The 19,002-nt window shown below is 39.4% G+C and overlaps 1 protein-coding gene across 3 annotated transcripts in view; it reads left to right on the forward strand.

Annotated features, from left to right (window-relative positions):
* RPS6KA2 (ribosomal protein S6 kinase A2) overlaps positions 1–19,002 on the forward strand; it is a 285,833-nt gene that overhangs the window by 213,114 nt on the left and 53,717 nt on the right. For all 3 annotated transcript variants that reach the window (XM_072927167.1, XM_030268399.4, XM_002188307.7), the window contains 6 exons: positions 69–149; positions 945–1,024; positions 4,043–4,149; positions 11,799–11,836; positions 12,565–12,707; positions 18,916–18,986. In XM_072927167.1, coding sequence (XP_072783268.1) covers positions 69–149; positions 945–1,024; positions 4,043–4,149; positions 11,799–11,836; positions 12,565–12,707; positions 18,916–18,986 — 520 coding nt within the window. The remainder of the gene's footprint in view (positions 1–68; positions 150–944; positions 1,025–4,042; positions 4,150–11,798; positions 11,837–12,564; positions 12,708–18,915; positions 18,987–19,002) is intronic.

Here is a 19,002-nt window from a genome sequence, read left to right on the forward strand (position 1 = left end):
CCAGTACTGTATCCAGTGACCATGCTGCTTCTTAATATGTCTCTGTTCTTATTGTTCTTTCTTTATAGTTCGGGATCGGGTACGATCTAAAATGGAGAGAGATATTTTGGCAGAAGTGAACCATCCTTTCATAGTCAAGCTTCATTATGGTAACTATAATAAAATATAATTCATGTTTGTTCTTAATTTGGGTGGGGAATTGTAACTAGGTGTGTTACACTTTGGTACAGATGCCCCCTGCCTACTTATGACTCTGTTGCTAACAAAGTCATAGAGGCTACCTGTGTGAAATTCTTCATTTATGCTGAAGGCAACATCCAGTACTTGTAAGTTTTAGCCATTCCTCCATTGAAATAAATTTGTCATAAAGTCTGACATGATAGGTAGTGCTGGTGGGGTAGCTGCTGAATTACATCTGCCAAACTCTCACTTGCTGTCAGGTATTGTTTAGGAAGACAGAGAATTTAAATAAAATCAGACTATAATAATCAGTACCAGTCTAAATCCTTATAGATGTGTACATGAATGTAGTGTCTTGCTGGAGTTGTCTCCTACCACACCAACCCCATCAGTACTGTGACAGGTATTTTGAGGGCATTCAGGTATGTGGGCTCCTCTTTCACACAAACAAGGGAACTTCTCTCTATGCCTTGCTCTCAGTGACTCCTGATACCTTGTGGAGTGGGAAACACTGTTAATTCATAGGTGCTTAACATAGAAATGAATATATTAGTAATGCACCATTGTCTCTCAACTGACAGTATTTTTTCCCATAGCCAAAGCTCAATTGCTAAGTTCTATACAGGAATGTTTTTTTTTAGTCCTCAAAGTTTTGAAGTGACAGTGAAGCAGTGGCATGAATGATGCTAGTCAACAGGACTTACGCTTTGGGGACTTTATCTATTGATTCAAACTTCCAACATATTCATCCTTTTCTAATGCAGCATTTCAAACAGAGGGAAAGTTGTACCTAATACTAGATTTCCTGCGGGGAGGGGACCTTTTCACCAGACTCTCCAAAGAGGTAAGCTAATAGATCTTTAACTCAGAAACAAAAGACTGTCTTGGATTTTCTATTCCCACAAACTCAAACTGAGTTCGTGGGAATGAAAAATGGCCTTGGGAATAGTCATATATATATGTAATAGAGCTATCTCATCTTGCATGGTTAAGTGGGTTCTCAATAATTGTATTTGAATTATGCCAGAGGTAATGCAGCAGATACCATGTAGGCATCACTGCCAGAGAAAACTGTTCCACTGCTAAACCATTCCTGTAGCAAAATAGCCCCAGACTCAATGCTGTCAGAATAAGTCTTTGATGTGATAAGAAACAGTCTGAGAAATCAATCCGCAATACATTTTGCCCTAGGGATGAGCCCAGAACCACTAGAAGAACATATACACACTGCCAGGGAGGAGGGAGGGACGGCCATGGGTCGGGGCCAGGCTGTGCAGCTGCTGGGAGCCGGTTAAGGGCCATGCACCAGCCCAGACATGGGAGATTGACTATCACAGCCCTCATGTGCCCTCCTCCTGCCTGCCAGGAGCAGCTGCTGCTTCCATTCCCTCCCCAGGCTCTCATCCCTCCCCTATCCTCTGCATGCCATGCCCCTGGAGAGGGGCTGCTGTGGGCAGGGAATGTCCCTAACCTGAGTCTTGCTGGTGCCCACACAGAGCAGCCACAGCAGGTTTTCTAGGTTTGTTTTGCTCTTTCCTGTATCTCCAAACCTCTGTGAGGCAGCAGTCCCAGAGAGGTCCCTGCAGGAGTGCAGGAAGCTCCAGTGAGGCAGGATGGCTCACAGCTGCAGTTGTCTGTGCTCTGGTGTTTTCTGTCACCAACAAATACGATGTCCCCAGCCTTGGTACTTCTAAGGGTGTGGGGACAGGAATGCAGGCAACCACTCATCACAGAGTCTTTAAAGACAGGAATCTTTCAAATGCCATCTTGAGGGGAAGCCCTGTTACTCTTCTTGGGTTTGGGGAGTTACTGATGGACTAAAAAAAGCTGTGAAAACAGTATTTTCAGTCAAAAGTTCCCCAGCTCTCCCCCACCCCTGTTCAATTTCTGATTCAGTGACATGCTGCAGGATGCTGTGTGCCCTGCAACTTGGGACCCCAAGCTTTTGCTTTTAAGGTTTGTTTGCTAATGCAAGAAGACATTGGTTACACGTTAATTACACTGCTGAGTAATGATCCTTATATAAATATTCAGTCCCTGGCAGCAGTTATTTTTAATATGAGAAAAAAGATTTTAAACATTTTAATTTAAAATGTCCTTCTGCTATTGTCATGAAACCAAGCTTTATTAGTGAGGCAGCTCTGCTGTCTCAGCAAGGGCCTCTCTGGTTTCATGGAAGAAGACAGAAAATGTGGTTTTTGCCTAAGAGGGCAGGGCTGTGTTCTGCACAGCCAGGGAACTCAAAAGTGGAAGATAACAGCTCAGACTTTGTACTTCTTTAAAGCTTCATGTTTTCCCCAGAGCTTGTCCAGGGCAATTCACCAACTCCTGTGCTGTATACCATAATTAATGACTCATTAAGCTGACGTAAAAACATACTTCTCTTTTTTCAGTGCTTGCAGCTCACCTTGCCTGCCCATACTTTGCAGCTGCTTAGGGGCAAGATATTGCAAGGGAAGAAATTCTGGGAAAGCTTGAACTGTTTGCAATTTGTAGGTATAGATTTGGTCGAAAGGTATTGATTTCAGTGGACTTCAAGTCAGATCCCACGTGCATACATTGCGTGCATGCATGCAGAGCTTGCCTATTTCTCGCTCTGTCTTTTTGAGACATCTGACTTTAACTAGGTGCATATGTATAGATTAGATTTTTCCTGAATTCTATTGATTTAATTTATTGCCTACACTGTTTATTTTAAATCTTATAAATAATTTAAATTTATTTTAAAATTAATTTCATTTTTACATTCAATAACAATTAAATTTGAGAACTTTGCTATTATTTTCCTTGTGGTTTTATCTCTACAAATTTTTCTTTGCAGTAATATTCTTAATTAAATTATGTGATGTCTGTACTCTGAATCATCTCTTTTTTCTCTCAGCTGTCTGGAACTTCTCAAAGCACTCAGATATTTTGGCTACCCATTTTTGAGAGCAGAGATTTAATTTTAAAATTAAGCTCTACAACTTCTGCTGTAGAATTTACATTTACATATGACAAGTAAATTTGTTTTCAGCTGACTCATTTTACTTCTGTCATGCATAATCACACTTGTGTATCCAATATATCAGCTTCTTTTTCTGCATTATTATCTCTGTGCATATTTAAATTTAATTAAAGAGAACATCTCAGATATAATGGAAGTTGAACCAAGGGGTTTCCTGCCATCTGAGTTTTTCAGAGCTTATTGGTTTTTTATTACAGAAGTTTCTTCTCACCTAAAACACAGCTTTCAGTGTTAGCAGTGTCCATATCAGCTGCAGAAAACACTGTCTTGAGTTGGCACCTCATCAGGCCTTGGATGTTAGACAGCACATCACTGCTTAGAGCATCTGCTCTGATATTCCTTGGACCTCCAAGGCATGAAGTTTTAAATCGACCTCTGATTCTCTTCATGCTGTGTATTCTGCTCAGACTTGGAAGTACTCCACTGCCTCAAAAAGGTTTCCATGCTATTTCATGGGAATTTGATAACCAAATGCCAAGACTGTAGCATGTTAAGGGATATGAAAGCAATATGGGCTGCATTGAATTTGTTTAATTTTTCTGCTCATTTCCAAAGGCTAAGGAGTTATAATTTATTCCTAATATTGTGACATAATATCATCTAAACAGATCAAACAGATGAATGAGAGCAGCATATTTTAGGAGTAGAGGTGCTCAACAGATCAAGTTTTGTTTTATAGGGAGAATCTGGTAAGAGTTGTTAATGTCAGTTCAGACAAATTATGGAAAATTGAACGTGATATGATGGTCCTTCCAGCATTCCCAGGTTAGACAATTCCTTCCCTGTGTCTGTTTAATGCAAGCCAGCCCACCAGTGTCCAATAAATAAATGTGGTCTTCTCTTCCTTCTCCCCAGGTGATGTTTACAGAAGAGGATGTCAAATTCTACTTAGCTGAGCTGGCCTTGGCATTAGACCACCTCCATGGTCTTGGGATTATTTACAGGGATCTAAAACCAGAAAAGTAAGTTAACAGGGAAGAGAGAACTAAAACATAAATACATGAACTTTTAGGTTCCTTCTGCTCCTTGTCACACTACTAAATGAGAAGGTGCCAGGGGCTCTGCCTTCCTCCTTGTGAGACTCTACATGAGACCATCACTAACAGCAGAAGGGTTTGCCTATCATACCATCTTAGCGTGAGACAAAATGTTTTGACTGTGCTCCAGTATGATGGGACCTCCGTGTGCCTGGCCTTCAGTTTTGTGAATGATTTCAGTAAAGAATTCAGATCCCTGTGCCTTTAAACTTCATTGGCACCATTCTGTGTTTGCAGCATTTAATCTGGCCTTCACCCGATGCAGTGGAAACCACTCAAAGCAATTCCACTTCCATGGAAACCACTCAGAGCAACTCCACTTCCAGCTCATACTGAATATGGCATGGCACTGTTCAGTTTTACTGGAGCCATTGCTTAAAGTAAATGAGCATGTCTTAGAACTTGTGTGCCTGTTAACTCATGAGACACATGATAATCAGGTCTTTTAAAACACTTGTATTAACTGTGCAGCATATTTTCCAAAATATTTGTTCTCACTTATATTTGCAGCTATTTTTCGTTCATAATGTAGTCCTAATTTTCCTTTCTCTTTTTTATTTGCAATACATCAGCAGAGCAAATGACACCCTCAGTGCTATCACCAGGAGTGACATGATACTGTTTTTATTCTATGCCCTTTGCTTGGTGCTTTGCTGGATTCTGCTGTGACGACTCAAATCAGGCTGCAACATTCCAAAGTTCCTTTTTAATGTAATGGTCACCAGCATTTATAAAAGATAACCACTGAGGGCAGTCTTTTTGACAATTGCTTACACTTTCAAAGCCCAACAGCACAACAGCATTTTCCTTCTGTGGCATCAAACTGAAAAATATGCAGGTCTTTCTTTAAAATGAAGTGTTATCGCTTTCACTCTCACGGACAAAATATGAGACCAAAAGTGATGGAAGATGGACTTTGTAGGTGAAAAGTTGAAGGGGAGGAAACTGCTTATCTCCATTGCATTTCTAGGTGATTTAAATTTTAAATTCAGTTTTATGTTTTGGTTAGAAAAATAGTAGTAGCAGTAGTAGTACTATTTGAATTCAACAGATGTACATAGCAAGAGCTCTCAGTCTTTTGGGCTAGCAGACTTTTTGTAGTTGGCCAGATTTTCCAGTCTTGTCCATTTATGCAACCAAAACTGGAAACCAGAGTCTTTGTCAAATACGGGAAGTCATCCTACAATTAAAAACTGGAGGGAGAAAAGTACCAGTTTGTTCCTGATCTGAGATGCAGGTAGGCAGTGGTGACACCCCAGCTGCCACAGCCACAGGCTCTTGCATCATCTGCCATCAGCTCCTTGGTTTCAGTTTCATTCTGAATTGCTGTTTTATCCATTCAACATCAGCAAATATGTATCCAATAGAATAACTCCAATTCTAGGTTTTCTGTTTTAAACTTTGATTCTAGTGAGCATTCGTATGGCTCATGCATGACTTTTCTCTCTGATATATTGGATTAGATTAGATTTTCTCTCTGATATATTAGATATATTAGGCTGATTTTTGAGCTAACACATGACATATTAATCTGCTGTTAGAAAGTATCTAAATACAAGCTTGTATATTCAGATATGTCACAATGCCATTACATTTTTAGGCATATGCTGTAGTTTTTTGCTTTAGAAGAAGTTAGAAACCAAGGAGAAAATTTGGTGTATGTCAAAACTGTTCATTGTATTTGAGATACTGAGACCTGGATTCCTCTGAGTTCTCGGAAGGAAATGTGACTTAGCATCTCAAAAAACATCTCTCAATGACTCCAGTTGCAAGTGAGAGCACTTTATATTACTGTAGACCAAGCTGAAGTGCTTCCAATCAGGGATCAGTGAATCGAGAAATTGGAGCTCATCTAAGGAAGGAAGGTGTCACTGATTTGTCATTGTCACATAGAAGCATGTTGAAAAGATACAGATGGAATCCGGTTTTTTCTATATTTTTGTCTGAGCTGAGACCGGCCATCCCCTTCACTGTACTGTTCTGCTAAAATCCCTCCCTGAATATTACCAGTCTGCCAACTGAGACAAGATTTCTCTAGAAGAAAAGATAAAGTATCATCACATAACTAAAGACCTATACAGAGAGATCACTGTGTAAAGTTAAGGTGGCAGCCCTCACTCTTGCATTTTCTAGCTTTTGTATATATGGTTTATGGCCTTTGATGCACAGTTAAATGGATTAACTGTAATACAGTTTAATTTGGATGCAATTGATGTAGTGTAAAATTAGCTGACATGAATATAACCATTGTATAGGAAGGACCCAGAAGTCCATACCTGGAGATAAAGCAAGGCTTCTGAATGAAAACTATATCCTCTAAAAATAGCTCTGTAAGTGCAAAGCCTGTGTATAGTCACACCTAGGAGAGCAGAGCATGACAGCCTCTGATTTCTCTGGAACTTTAGGTTTACATTAAAGAAATGGATAGAATAGAATAAAATAACTACTCTCGGGGGGGGGGGGGGGGGAGGAATACTACATTTTTTAGTTACATGTGGGAAAAAATATCTTTCTAAATATGATAAAAGAAAATTAGAACCATCTCAGTATGTTCTCATCCTCCCCTTGCCCCCTGGCAGGATCAAGACCATAACAGGTGTGTTGCTAACCTAGGCTTAAAACAGCTGGTGAAGACTGTGCTCTACACAGGAGGCCTCTTGGCAGTGCTCCAGCAGTTGCTAATCTAAAATGTTGCTCTTAATACGTAGTTAGAAGTTTCTTTGCTGCCACTACAGGCCAATGCTCCTTGGCCTGTCCTCCTAGAAGCCCCAACCTGCTTGTTCTGCTGTCAGCAACAGCCTCAGGGGGTTGTGCGAACATCCTTTTCCTTAGACCCTCTTCTGTACCCTAAACAATCCAGGTACTGAACTCTTCTTCACTAGTCAGTCTTCACGAGGCTTCAGCTATTCTCATTACTCCCCTTTGGTTTCCCTTGATTCCTCTGTCCTTTGAAGAATGTACAGAATCACACACACATCTTCAGCAGGGGCATTACCAGCATGATTGCAGCACGAGGTTTGCTCTGTCAGATTTGCAGAACTGGAGATAGATTAATTAGTTCATAATTTCCCAATTCTCCCTCTCTCCCCTTTATTAAAGATAGGCACTGCATTGGACCTTTCACTGTTCAATGCTTTTGTTGTTCTTCAGAAGCTCCCAAAAGTAGCTGCTGATAGGTTTGAGTTTGCTTATCAGCTCTGTAAGTATGCTAAAAAAGCTCATTGGAATTGTTTATGTTAAAGGAAAGAAAAAAAAAGGAAAACAGTACTGTTCAAACCATTCAAACTACTTGAACCACTTGGAAGAACCCTGAGTACATTAAAATTAAGGGTTCAGCTTTTTTTTTTTTTTAAGATTCAATGTTAACAATTCAAAGCTATGAGTTAATTTGAAGTGCAGCTGGGAGTTGTTCTCAAGTCAGCTGTACTTACTTCAAAAAGACAAGTAATTGAACTTTCTGGTTAAAGTCTTGTTTAGAACATGGAGATACTTGTCTTGAATTGTTGCAGACAAATTCTTCTCCTTGAGTTGTCTTGATGATTTCAGTGGCATCGCTTGTGGGGCAAGATATTGTTCAGTCACACTGGAAGCCACTGAGTTCCTTATATGGTGAGGAACATTTTTACTTAAGAACTGCACAATCAAGCTATAAAAATATGGTATATATACCCTGGGATATATGGTAAATATTCCAAAATAGAAAAAATGGAACTTATTATAAGGTAGTATATGATGCATATTGGGTTTCTTATGCTGTGGTTTAAGGGCATGGGTGACTTAGAAATAATGCTACCATCTGAAAATGTACAGACTATTATTTACTTTACCATTTCTCTTTTCAGAAACCTAGATGTACTTCAAGTTCTGAAATAGGGGCTTAGATTAACAAGGAGTGATGTACATTTTAAGGCCCTCAGTTGTCTACACAAGGGACAGCATAGGCACTATACTCTAAAAAAGCCAAACACCACTTTTTAATGCAGCATGTTTCCAACCAAGACTACTGATTTATGAATGTAACTGCCCTGTGTAGAGAGGGGAAATCTGAGAATCAATAAAAGATCCTTTTTACTAATTATAGTGGCAAGCTTCCATTGATGTAAGCAGTCACTTTTTGACTTCATGGTGTCAACAAAGCTACAGCAGAGAGGAATTTGTGTTCAGCAGAGTGAGATAACATGGGGTCATGTGAGATAGTATGGGGTCATGTGAGTACTGAAATGTCACAAAACACAGTTTGTGAGAATATTAATCTCTTTAGTAGGTATTTGACTACTTCATCTGGTACTTTCATAACAAAATGAAATAAAACACTCTTGATAAAGTCTCAGATTTTATTTACCACCTGAAAATTTGGCTACAGTTTCTGATTAACATAAAGCGTGGCTTGGATTTTCTGCAAAACAGCACTCACTTAGAAATATCCAAAAAAAATACAAAACAAAAAACCAAACCAAACAAAAAAAAAACCAAAAAAAAAAAAAACCCCAGAGCTTCAGCTTTATTAGGTTTGGCAGAACATCACATTGCTTTGAGGATGTTGGATCTCAAAGTGAAGTCCAGAAGACATGACCCAAAACCAAAAATAAAGAGAGTGAGAGAGAAATGGGAGAGAATTGTTCAGGCCTTGATTTAAGACCTGATATGAAACAATGCCAACAATTCATAACAAAAACTTTTTTCCCCTGAGATAAAGCTGCAGCAGAAAAGTTGATATGGAGTTTGCAGCCCTAGCTCTGCTATGAGACTTCTCCTGTAACTCAGACTGTTTCATTCCTGCTACAAATGTAGCTGCCCCAGCCTCTAGCATGGAGATCTCCAGCCTTTATTTTCTCAGGGCATACTTTTAAACTGAGGTCAGTGAAAGCAGTTTGGATGTTTATGGGATGGTCCTGATGCTAAAATGTTCAATCATAGAATAATAGAACATCCCCAAGACAATCCCAAGAGTCAGACCATGTGTCTGAGAGCATTGTCCAAACACTCCTTGAGCTCTGTCAGGCTGGTGCTGTGACCCTTTCTCTCAGGAGCCTGTTCCAGTGCCCAGCCACCCTCTGGGTGAAGAACCTTTTCCGAATATCCAGCCTAAACCTCCCTGACACAACTCCAGTCCATTCCTGTGGGTCCTGCCACTGGTCACCACAGAGAAGAGATCAGTGCCTGCCCCTCCTCTTCCCAGTTTGAGAAACCTGTAGACTGTGATAACATCTCCCCTCAGTCTCCTCTTCTCTAAGAGACACCCTTACTTTCTGGCATTTTTTGTTCCAAGGCTATGTGTGGTTAATTTATTTATGGTGTTGGCATATTTTTCACCCAATAACTGTTACTACTGCTTTGAAGAGAAGGTTTACAATGACAGTATCCTGTAAAAGCACTCAAGCATTAGACTGAACAAATAAAATGAAAAATACCTAGCTGAAGTTTATAATTCAGTATGATTATAACCTAGATTAGCATTTAAAAGTAGTCTATTTTTTAATGATTTTTATAATTTCAAAACATTCATTTAGATGAAAGATTATTCTCAAGCCTGAATCATATTAAGAACTTTTTGTTGGTTTTCCTCTTCCATAGAATAATGCTATCTTATTTCAGATTAGTTTATCCTGTAAACCATCACTAAAGTAATTGTGATTGTCACAATAGAATGTCTGTTATGGATATTGTGGGATAAAAAGGAATTGTAAGGTGACAAAAATAAAAAGAGAGTACAGAGTATGATCAGATAATAAGTTTGCTTCTACTGTCACAGGAACACTATTTGTCTGTTGTTGTAATTTGCATTCTTAGAAGCAAGTATTTTGGTCTTCTTAATTTCACTCTCAGATAATTCAGTGCAACAGTTGCCCTTGTTTTTCCCTCACTATTAGCATATTGCTTTCTTTTTACATTAAATACAATCTTTGGTTAGTGACTGTAGCATTACTCGTGCTCCCAGATGTCCAAAGGGTGCTGCCAGGGGCCACTGAGGAAGCTGCCAGAAGCTGAGGCATGGTAGGAGGGTGATTAGGGAACATGAGCTGGAGGAGGGAAGTGTAGATCATGTTTTAGGGGATATGGGATACACATCCATTGGAAGCCAGGATCTATTCATTTTGGTGCTCATGCAAACAGTCTGAGAAGGTTGCTGTATGTTTCTGACTCAACCTCAGGCAGAATTATCAGTATGAAAGCTCTGTTGGTGTTGCCTCTATCCTTTAATGAGGGTGAGGTGTGAGCCCTTTAATCAGGACAAAGTATGGGAAACACACATCATGTACATACTGAAGCAGCATGGATTTTCCATAGGAAATTATGAAATGTAAGGCCCATTAAATGTAAAACCAATGCTTCTGGGGAAATTCCCACAACCTTTGAATTTCATAGATATTCATGGGGGCTTCCTGGGTGTGGGGCAAAATTTGGGGTGATTTTTGTGAGCTCCATTCCCCCTGCTATTTTTCCAGATCCAGGTCTGGGGAGTTCAATACATTCAGGCTCACTTCCTCACTGGCAGGTGCTTTATTCTGTTCTCTTTTGAAGCACAAGTTTAGGGGTTGTAGTCACAAAAATACATTTAAATGTGTCTGGTATAGACTAATACTTGAAAATTATGTGTTCAAGGAAACTGTGCAGAAAGAATAAAGGTAAGATGCTTTTATTGAGAAGAGAAGGATTTAATTATTGGACTCATGGTATTGACTTAGTTGCTGGCCTTTGATGACTTGCACAACAGCTTTTTCTAAACACTTGAATGACAGAAGAACATCTTTTTTCAATTATGTTTCAGTTCAGATGCAACTTTTCCCAAAAGTATAGCCCATTATATTTGGTTCACTTCTATCATTTTTCTTCCTGAATAATTCGATTAAAGTGATTCTCTAAGAGAAGAGGAATATAAAAATAGTTGGCACCATGCTAGATCAGTTTGAAAAGAGAAATATACTGAGTCTAACTAGGACTGAAAAAAGACCACATTCATTACTATGTCAGTTTTTATTTACCAAAAGCATTATTTTTCAAATCCAAGGTTCCTTCTTGTTTCCACAAAAACTAGCACTGCTTTTTGTGAACTACAAAAATGTTGGAGTGCCTCTGTTAGGAAAAAATATGTTGGCAGGTGGCAAATGTGAGAACACTTGAATTTGGCTTCAAGGCTGAATTTTCATCTGTGCTCTGGACAGAAAAAATAAGCAGAGGCTGGGATCCATGCAGTTAGGCTGTGACTAGTCACTGTGCTCTGTGATGACTTTTATTACTTCAGCATGAACCTTTGGACTTAAATTTTAGGTCCAGTGAGTCCAAGCCTTGATTATTTTACTATTGCCTTTTCTTGTGACAAGAACAGGAAATGTGTAGCTCCTTCTCCTGCTGGAAGCATATGATCTGCAGCTGTTGGCTTTGAACACCCTGTTCTTTCTGAGCTCTGTTTGCATGCCCACCTTGACCATCCTATGGAGCACAGAGGAGGCTCCTCATGGAACTGCCTCAGGCTGTGCATGCATCAGACATGAGATTAAACATCTTTTATTCACGTTTTTAAACTGCACTTTATGCCTGGCTAATGAATGAATGTTTATTTTTTTGCTTTATAGCATTCTTCTTGATGAAGAGGGTCACATTAAGATAACAGGTATGTGAGAAACAGAAAACTTCATGCTTAGAAGGTGATTTTTTTTTTTTTTCTGCAGTATATTGCATGCATCCTGGTCTTTGGTTGGAAAAAGTTTGCTTACAAAAACTAGAAGCCAGAAGAGTTAGAGTGTTGAGTTTCTCTGTCAATTTGTCAACCCCCATGCTGCACAGCACATGGAGAACATATATCATTTTCTTGGTAAAATTGTGCTCTTGACTGATGTGAAGCAGTCAGGTTTGGCTGCTTGCCATTGTGGCTGGAAGGATGCTTCCAATATGACTATTTAATCTAGGCAGAGGATGGCTGGAAAAACATCCCTTTCCCACTCTAGAGGTACTGTCTATCCAACATTTTCACTGGTGTAATCTGGGATTATTATTCCTAATACTTTGGAATACAGCTGCACAAGAATCCTCACTAACGTTGCCTTTACCAAACCTGAACTGTATATACCTGCTTATTTAAACTCCCTTCTGCTTTGAGCTAGAACCTCATTCTGAGCAGGGAAAATGATATGCCTGTTTCCAGGGTGTATTAAGAAGTGCCAGGCACTCCACATAGGCCTGGCTCCAGCACACACAGGTCTGTGGCCTCTTTCTGCACGGGGACACAAGGGCGCTTCACCAGCTGGTTGGCATGTTTTATTCAAACAATTTAAGCAAGCAAAAGCATAAATGATAATTTTTAGAGACCTGACAAGTCCTGTTCTGCTTCGATTTATGTAGATTTTGGTCTGAGTAAAGAAGCCATCGACCACGACAAGAGAGCGTACTCGTTCTGCGGGACAATAGAGTACATGGCCCCAGAGGTGGTCAACCGGCGAGGGCACACGCAGAGTGCCGACTGGTGGTCCTTTGGCGTGCTCATGGTAATGCAGAAATTGTGCTCAAAGGGTGGCTGTGGGAGGGATCAGATCCCACAGATAAAAATTGTAGCGTCAGTGAGGTTTTTCAGAGAGGTACTGCACTCTCCTCAAGCCAGCCATTTAAAATTACGTGTTCAGATGCTAACCTGTCCCCCCAGCGCTGCAGTCCTCCAGCCTCTTCAGCCTGTGTGCTATTGCTGCTGAGGTGGATGAAGAAAAGATCAAGAAGTTGGTTTGTGACACTGATTTTTTTCAAAGCTGCATGAACACTGTAAGTTTTTGGAAGCATTCTTTGATCAAGTATAGTGCTGTCCCTTGAGCCCAGACACCAGGCCCTTGCTACTCTCACAGGGATGTGTTTGGATAGCAGAGCTGGTCCTGCTCTCTCCGGAGGTGTCAGGCTGCAGATCTGCCCTGTGCTCAGGGCATGGCCATCCCCAGGCAGCTGTGGCTCACAGCAGAACCAGGGCAGGATCAGAAATTAGCATAGCAATGTGCTCTTCCAATACTGCACCATTTCCTGTATGGAGGCTATTTTTGGTACCTATATATTACACTACATTACAAAATCCATGGACTATTTTTAAATTTTGTTCACCTGAAGTGGATAACTGATGCCACCAGAGGAAGCATAGGAAGCAATGTGAAAAACAGTGAGAATTTGAGTTGGGGAAGACCTACATCACTGATCTAGCAGTTTGGTAGCAGTTAATCTACATAAATATTGTAATTACTGCCTGAATTATAAAATGAATGGAATATCCTTATCTCCTGTGGCCACAAATCCATTTGGGGATGCTCAGAACTTCTGAACCATGTAGATTTAGTCACAAAAATCAATAGGGTATGTCTCATACATTAAATCTATCCCTACTCTTTAACTTTTTTATTATATATTTAGTTTTGGTGAATAGCTGAGTCTTTTCACTCTTTGTTTCCCATTAAAAGATGGTGCATATGGTGTATAGATTGTTCTTTCATCAGTAATAAACTCTTAATAAACTGGACTGCTTCCTCCCTGGGTTTTGCTAGGTTTTTTTTTTTTTTCCTCTCCATTGCTCTTTTCAACTCTCCCCTAGGGATTCAGCATATTAGAATTACTAAAGATAAGAATCCCTATAAAAGGAGATGAATTGAAGAAAGTAAAACCCTTTTAACTCCAAGCTAATGTATTAAGCCTTTAAGTGTTACTAGGTATCTTGGAGAAAAATATGTCAATCTGTTCAACCTTTTTTCCTTTTCAATATTTAGCTGATTCGAACCAAAAACCATATATTTCCCCACACTAAATGTCTGGGAGGATTTTCTGATGCTGTCTTTCACTCTGCTCTTTTCTTCGTTTTCCTTGTTCTGTCACATATATGTTCTATTAGGGAAGCTGTTTTTGTCAGTCTGAAAAATTTAAGATAATTAAATGCTATTCAAATTATTTATTAGCATTTTTTCCTAAGCACTTTGCAGTATGATGTAAAATTAATGAAGAAAATATGCCAGTTGATGAAATATGCATAGATTCAAAAGAAGTATATATGACAGTGCAATTTTCATATCTAAAATTCCTATCAAAAAAGGGAACATATTAGTCTGATAGTTATAGCATGGCTTGTATTTTCTTCATCATCAAACCAAGCACTGTCTTGTCTGTTCTGTTCTGTGAAGAGGAATTGCTGCTTCAGCACGAGGAGTCAGCTTGTGCTGGCAGTTTCTTGCCAACCCCCATTGACAGGGCACAGACTAGAATCAAACTGAATGATCCTTGCACATGCCTTAAATGTGGCATGTTGTGATTATTAATAGCTAAACAAACTTGTCTGAAAATTACCAAGTTCTGGTCTTATTTATAAATTGTGTTATTAATGATTTCAAGAATTCACCTGCTAACAACACTAACTGTCAACAACAGTAAAATTTCAACAGTTGTCAACAACAGTAGAACTTCATTTACTGCCAGGTCTTTGACACAGGCCACACAACTGAAACTGTTACCTGCTCTGTTTGCTGCTCAGTATATTTGAATTGTTTTATGGCAGCTTACTGTATGTCAGCAGGTGCAGTTACACAAATTTTTTAATTCGCCCCTTCCAGCATTCCAGAAGACAGTCCCTGCTCCTCATTACTTATGTGATGATGACTGCTGAAACACTTCTATAATTTCTGCTGGCGAATTTATGTGAATTTATTTTATCATGACCAGACAGTTTTCCTTTTCTGCCTTTCTGTATCTTACTCGTTGCATTTGAGGTTTTGGCTAGGATATACTCTAGAAAAGCTTTGTATCAAGTGATCTTCATGTACAAGTGTTTGACCTACATTGTTAAAAAATTGGGTATGAAATACCTTTTCAGCTCCACTGCAAGAGTTTTGATGCCCACACTGCCATCTCTGAAGCCCAGATAAACTGGTCTGCATGATCTGACATGTACAAACCTCTTGGAAGGCCTCACAAAGCAGTGCTTTTGTAGTTTATCCTACCAGCTGATTGACAGGGTCACAGATCTTAGGAAAGTTGTATTTCTTTCAGTTCAGGAAAAAAACACTGTACACCTTTGAGAGTTATGTGAGCAGAGAGGGGAATATAATTACAGAAATGGCTGCGATGACTTGGTAGCAGTCCCAAACAAGAAAAAATGTGTTCATATGTGTCAGCAAGTAATTAAGTCTTCACAAGAAAAGAAAATGTCCCTTTGCTATCCGAACTATTCAGGTCTGTACTAATTTTGTGGCATTGGAAAAATCAATGTAAAACATCAAAGTATCAATCTTCTTTTCCAAAATCCCATTATTACACTTTTTTTATTCCCAGTGCAAGAAATGGTCTTCATGAACATTATTTTGAATGCTTATGCTTGTTGCTGTGTTAAGGGTTTCAACCCTTTGTGAGCACTAATTCATTATGTTTCACACACACAGATAATGAAAAATATTTATTGCATTTTGCAAGTATTAAACTGAGTGCTTGAGCAGTTCTCAGATATCTGGAAAATTACTAGAAGTGTTGAGAGGACAACCTGGCCATTCTGATGAGAGTCTCTCTGTTTTCCAAATCTGAATGGTTTCGAGTTTCTTTGTAACTCTGAGTTTTATCCTATGCTCATGATACTTCAGCAGACTTGAGCTGAAGTAGTTTGCACAACCTGCTTTCCTTCCATCCATTAGGGAGATTCATATGGCAGTTAGCCAGACTGAGGATTTTTTCTCACTCATTATCTTCTCCAATAACCTTCCTGGGTCACTTCTTGAATCCTGAGTTTTCTCAGGAAATGTAGCACTCTTTTCCAAGGTTTTCCCACACCTATATTTTCTGGGAGGTGCTCATGCTTTGCCTACTGAAATTGGAGACTGCCCTGAAAACTAGAGAAAGGGAGCACTGCATAGTGTATTGAGACCTCAGCAGGGATTATGTGACTCCAGAGGCCCATTAAGCCTAATTCTGTGGCTCTCTAAATAGGCAGCTGAACCGGAACAAAGAATATTTGTCTTTCTTGCACTTTCTTTGGTACAGAAAGGAAGTCAAAGTTAGAGGGAGGTGCAGCCTTCAGAATTCTAACACAAGATGGCCCTGCAAAACACCTGGGAAGTGAATCGGTGGGAAGGAAGGAGCAAACAGATGGTTCCTACAGATGGAGAAGTAGAGAAAATGAAAATTGAATCCCCCAGCAAAACTATAGGGACTGCTTTAATAGACAAAAATACTGCAGAGTTCATCCACCCCTAGTCTCAGCTTCTTGTCAACCTGCTGTGACCCATACAGCTCTGTATTTATGTGCAAGAGTGTAAGCAGCATGTTCTCACTTCTGTTTTCATTTTCAGATTTAGCAAGATTTTTGACTTTTTGAAACAATAAGCAGGAAGACAGGTCACTCTGCAGTGGAATGATAACTTTAACAATTTCAATTTTTTTTTTCAGTCTTGTTCTTTCATTTTGATCCTTCAACAGATTTAGTCAGGACTGCAATTGAGAAACGAATGCTTTCTTCCAGATGCTAAGTTTATTGAAGTAAAAAGCTCTGGTACACTTAACTTACATGGTTGCCTTTCACATTAAATATTGATGTTAACTGCATTTCTTCTGAACTTGAAATAATCTCAGTATTAGGCCTGCACAGTTGGAGATGTGGTAACAAAGTGCTGGGCTTTACAGCAGCCCAGTAAATGTTTCCTGCAGCCTCCAGAGCAGTCGTTCCCCCTGCTCCCTCCTGCAACTTAAGTTTCTTCCAAGTTCCTTCCTTCTTGTTTCTGTCCCTTGCAGTCATGGTGTATTTGCAGGTATTCCTGGGATATTGGGGTGTGTGGGAACTACAGTCCTTTCCCACACAGTCAAGGAGTTGTTTGTATCTGTATCATCTGCATCAGCACTGTCAAGCCCATTTATGCCAGTATAAATAAGACATATCAGCCATTGTTGGTGCCACTAAATTAGATTTATTATAATAAAAAAGTAATGTGAGCAAGTGTAAGTGAACATTAGGTACTTCCCATAAGCATAAATGCTCTAGAAATCACAAGGAGGGTTTGGTACAATCTGTACTATTGCTGCTGCTGCCCTGAGAAGCAATGTTCTCTGCCCTTCATACCCAGTATATCTGAACACTTTTATAAGGACCAAGGCTTTAATAAGTCAGAATTACTTTTAAAATGGTATTTAAGCTCCAGCGTCATCTAGGCAGGTTTAAAAATTCTCCCTCATTATGTTTCTTTGTAGAAAATGAGCTGCTTTTCTCCAGGTCTACCAGGCAACTCTTTTCTTGCCTCTCCCAATCCAAGCAGAATACATTTGTTTAATACATTTGTTTTTTCCAAATCTTGTTTATATTTGGCAGCCATATAAATTTTTAAGTGGTTTTATTTCTTTTTCTACTATGCATTTTAGTGCTTTGAGGTACTTTGTTACTAATGAAGATTAATCCTGAAATTAACTATATTCAATTAGTTATCTGGCTTCTAAACATCTCCTCTGCCCTTCTCCCAAAATTAGCATCACAGGTTCATCATTAGTTTTCTTTTGTTTTCTATATTTTTCTTCTGGTATAGCTGTATTTAATCTGGGCAGGAGGAAGGGTCAGACTGTGGGGCAGTCTGACACAAATTTTGGTAATGAAAGAATCCTTCTTGGCACAAATGTGCTTTCTGGGACCACTGTGGTTTATTGTGGGATAAGGTACAAAAGCTATAAGACTTGAAGAATCCTTTCTGCCTTAGTAGGTATTTACTTATAGCAATGAGTATTAATTATTAGATTAATAATTACAGTAATTAATTAGCTTACTATAGTAGAAGATATTCAAAGCCTGAGTGACAGACACAAACGAGTAGCAGTTCAGCCTACCCTCAATGGACATAGTTTTCCTTTGTGTCCAAGCTGAATTATGTTCTTGAAATCTTTATATTTAGTGATGCACAGCCTTCAGCCTCCCTTAGTCAGAACAAGCAGCTGCCACTCCATAAAACACCATGGTGAGAGCTGTGTGAAAGACCTGGTGTTGAATCCAAGTTAGGCAAGCTTCTTCAGCTTTTTTTTTCACTTCTTACAGATGTGAAATTCCTGTCAAATTTACTGAAAGCACTAATCTGTCTCCAAGGAACCATAACTGATTGATGTTTCAACACTTGACTTAGGCAAATAATTGATGATGACTGTTGAGTTTTGCTTTGAGATTTGGGTTCAGTTAAATGTGACACGTAGGAGATTCATCACTGAGTACAGACAGAAGAAGAACCAAAGCAGGAGACAAAAGGCACACGCAAAAGCCTTGAGAATATCAGAGAGGCATCTCTAAGTGTTGCAAATACACAATCAAAGAGGTGGTTTGATTCAACCTAAAAAGGTGGGGCATGGCGTATCAAATCTATTTTCCTTGCATGGTAGACCATGCCAAACACCTAAGAAGAGCCATATCCATGCAGAATAAGGGTTCATCTAGCCAAATACCTCTTTGCCAGCATTGGTCATAAAACCACAGGTGCTGGAGGAAGCGCCGTATGTGACGCCTCTTCCCAAACATACCAAAACTTGACAACAAATATCACTGTAAATAGTTTGTAACACATGTCTGGGATGGAACAGTCATCCAGACGTGCTGGGCCATTTTTTTCTGAAGCACAGCTTGTTGGATCATTTCTTTTCCTCTAGTTTTCAGTAGAAAATGGATGTGTCAGCTGTACAGGCCATTCCAATGCACATTTGATTTACCATTTTGTTGCTACTCCACAGTTTGAGATGCTGACAGGATCATTACCCTTCCAGGGAAAAGACAGAAAGGAGACAATGGCACTCATTCTCAAGTGAGTATCAAAACTG

Source organism: Taeniopygia guttata, chromosome 3, assembly GCF_048771995.1.
Source record: "Taeniopygia guttata chromosome 3, bTaeGut7.mat, whole genome shotgun sequence".
NCBI classification, from domain to species: Eukaryota; Metazoa; Chordata; class Aves; order Passeriformes; family Estrildidae; genus Taeniopygia; species Taeniopygia guttata.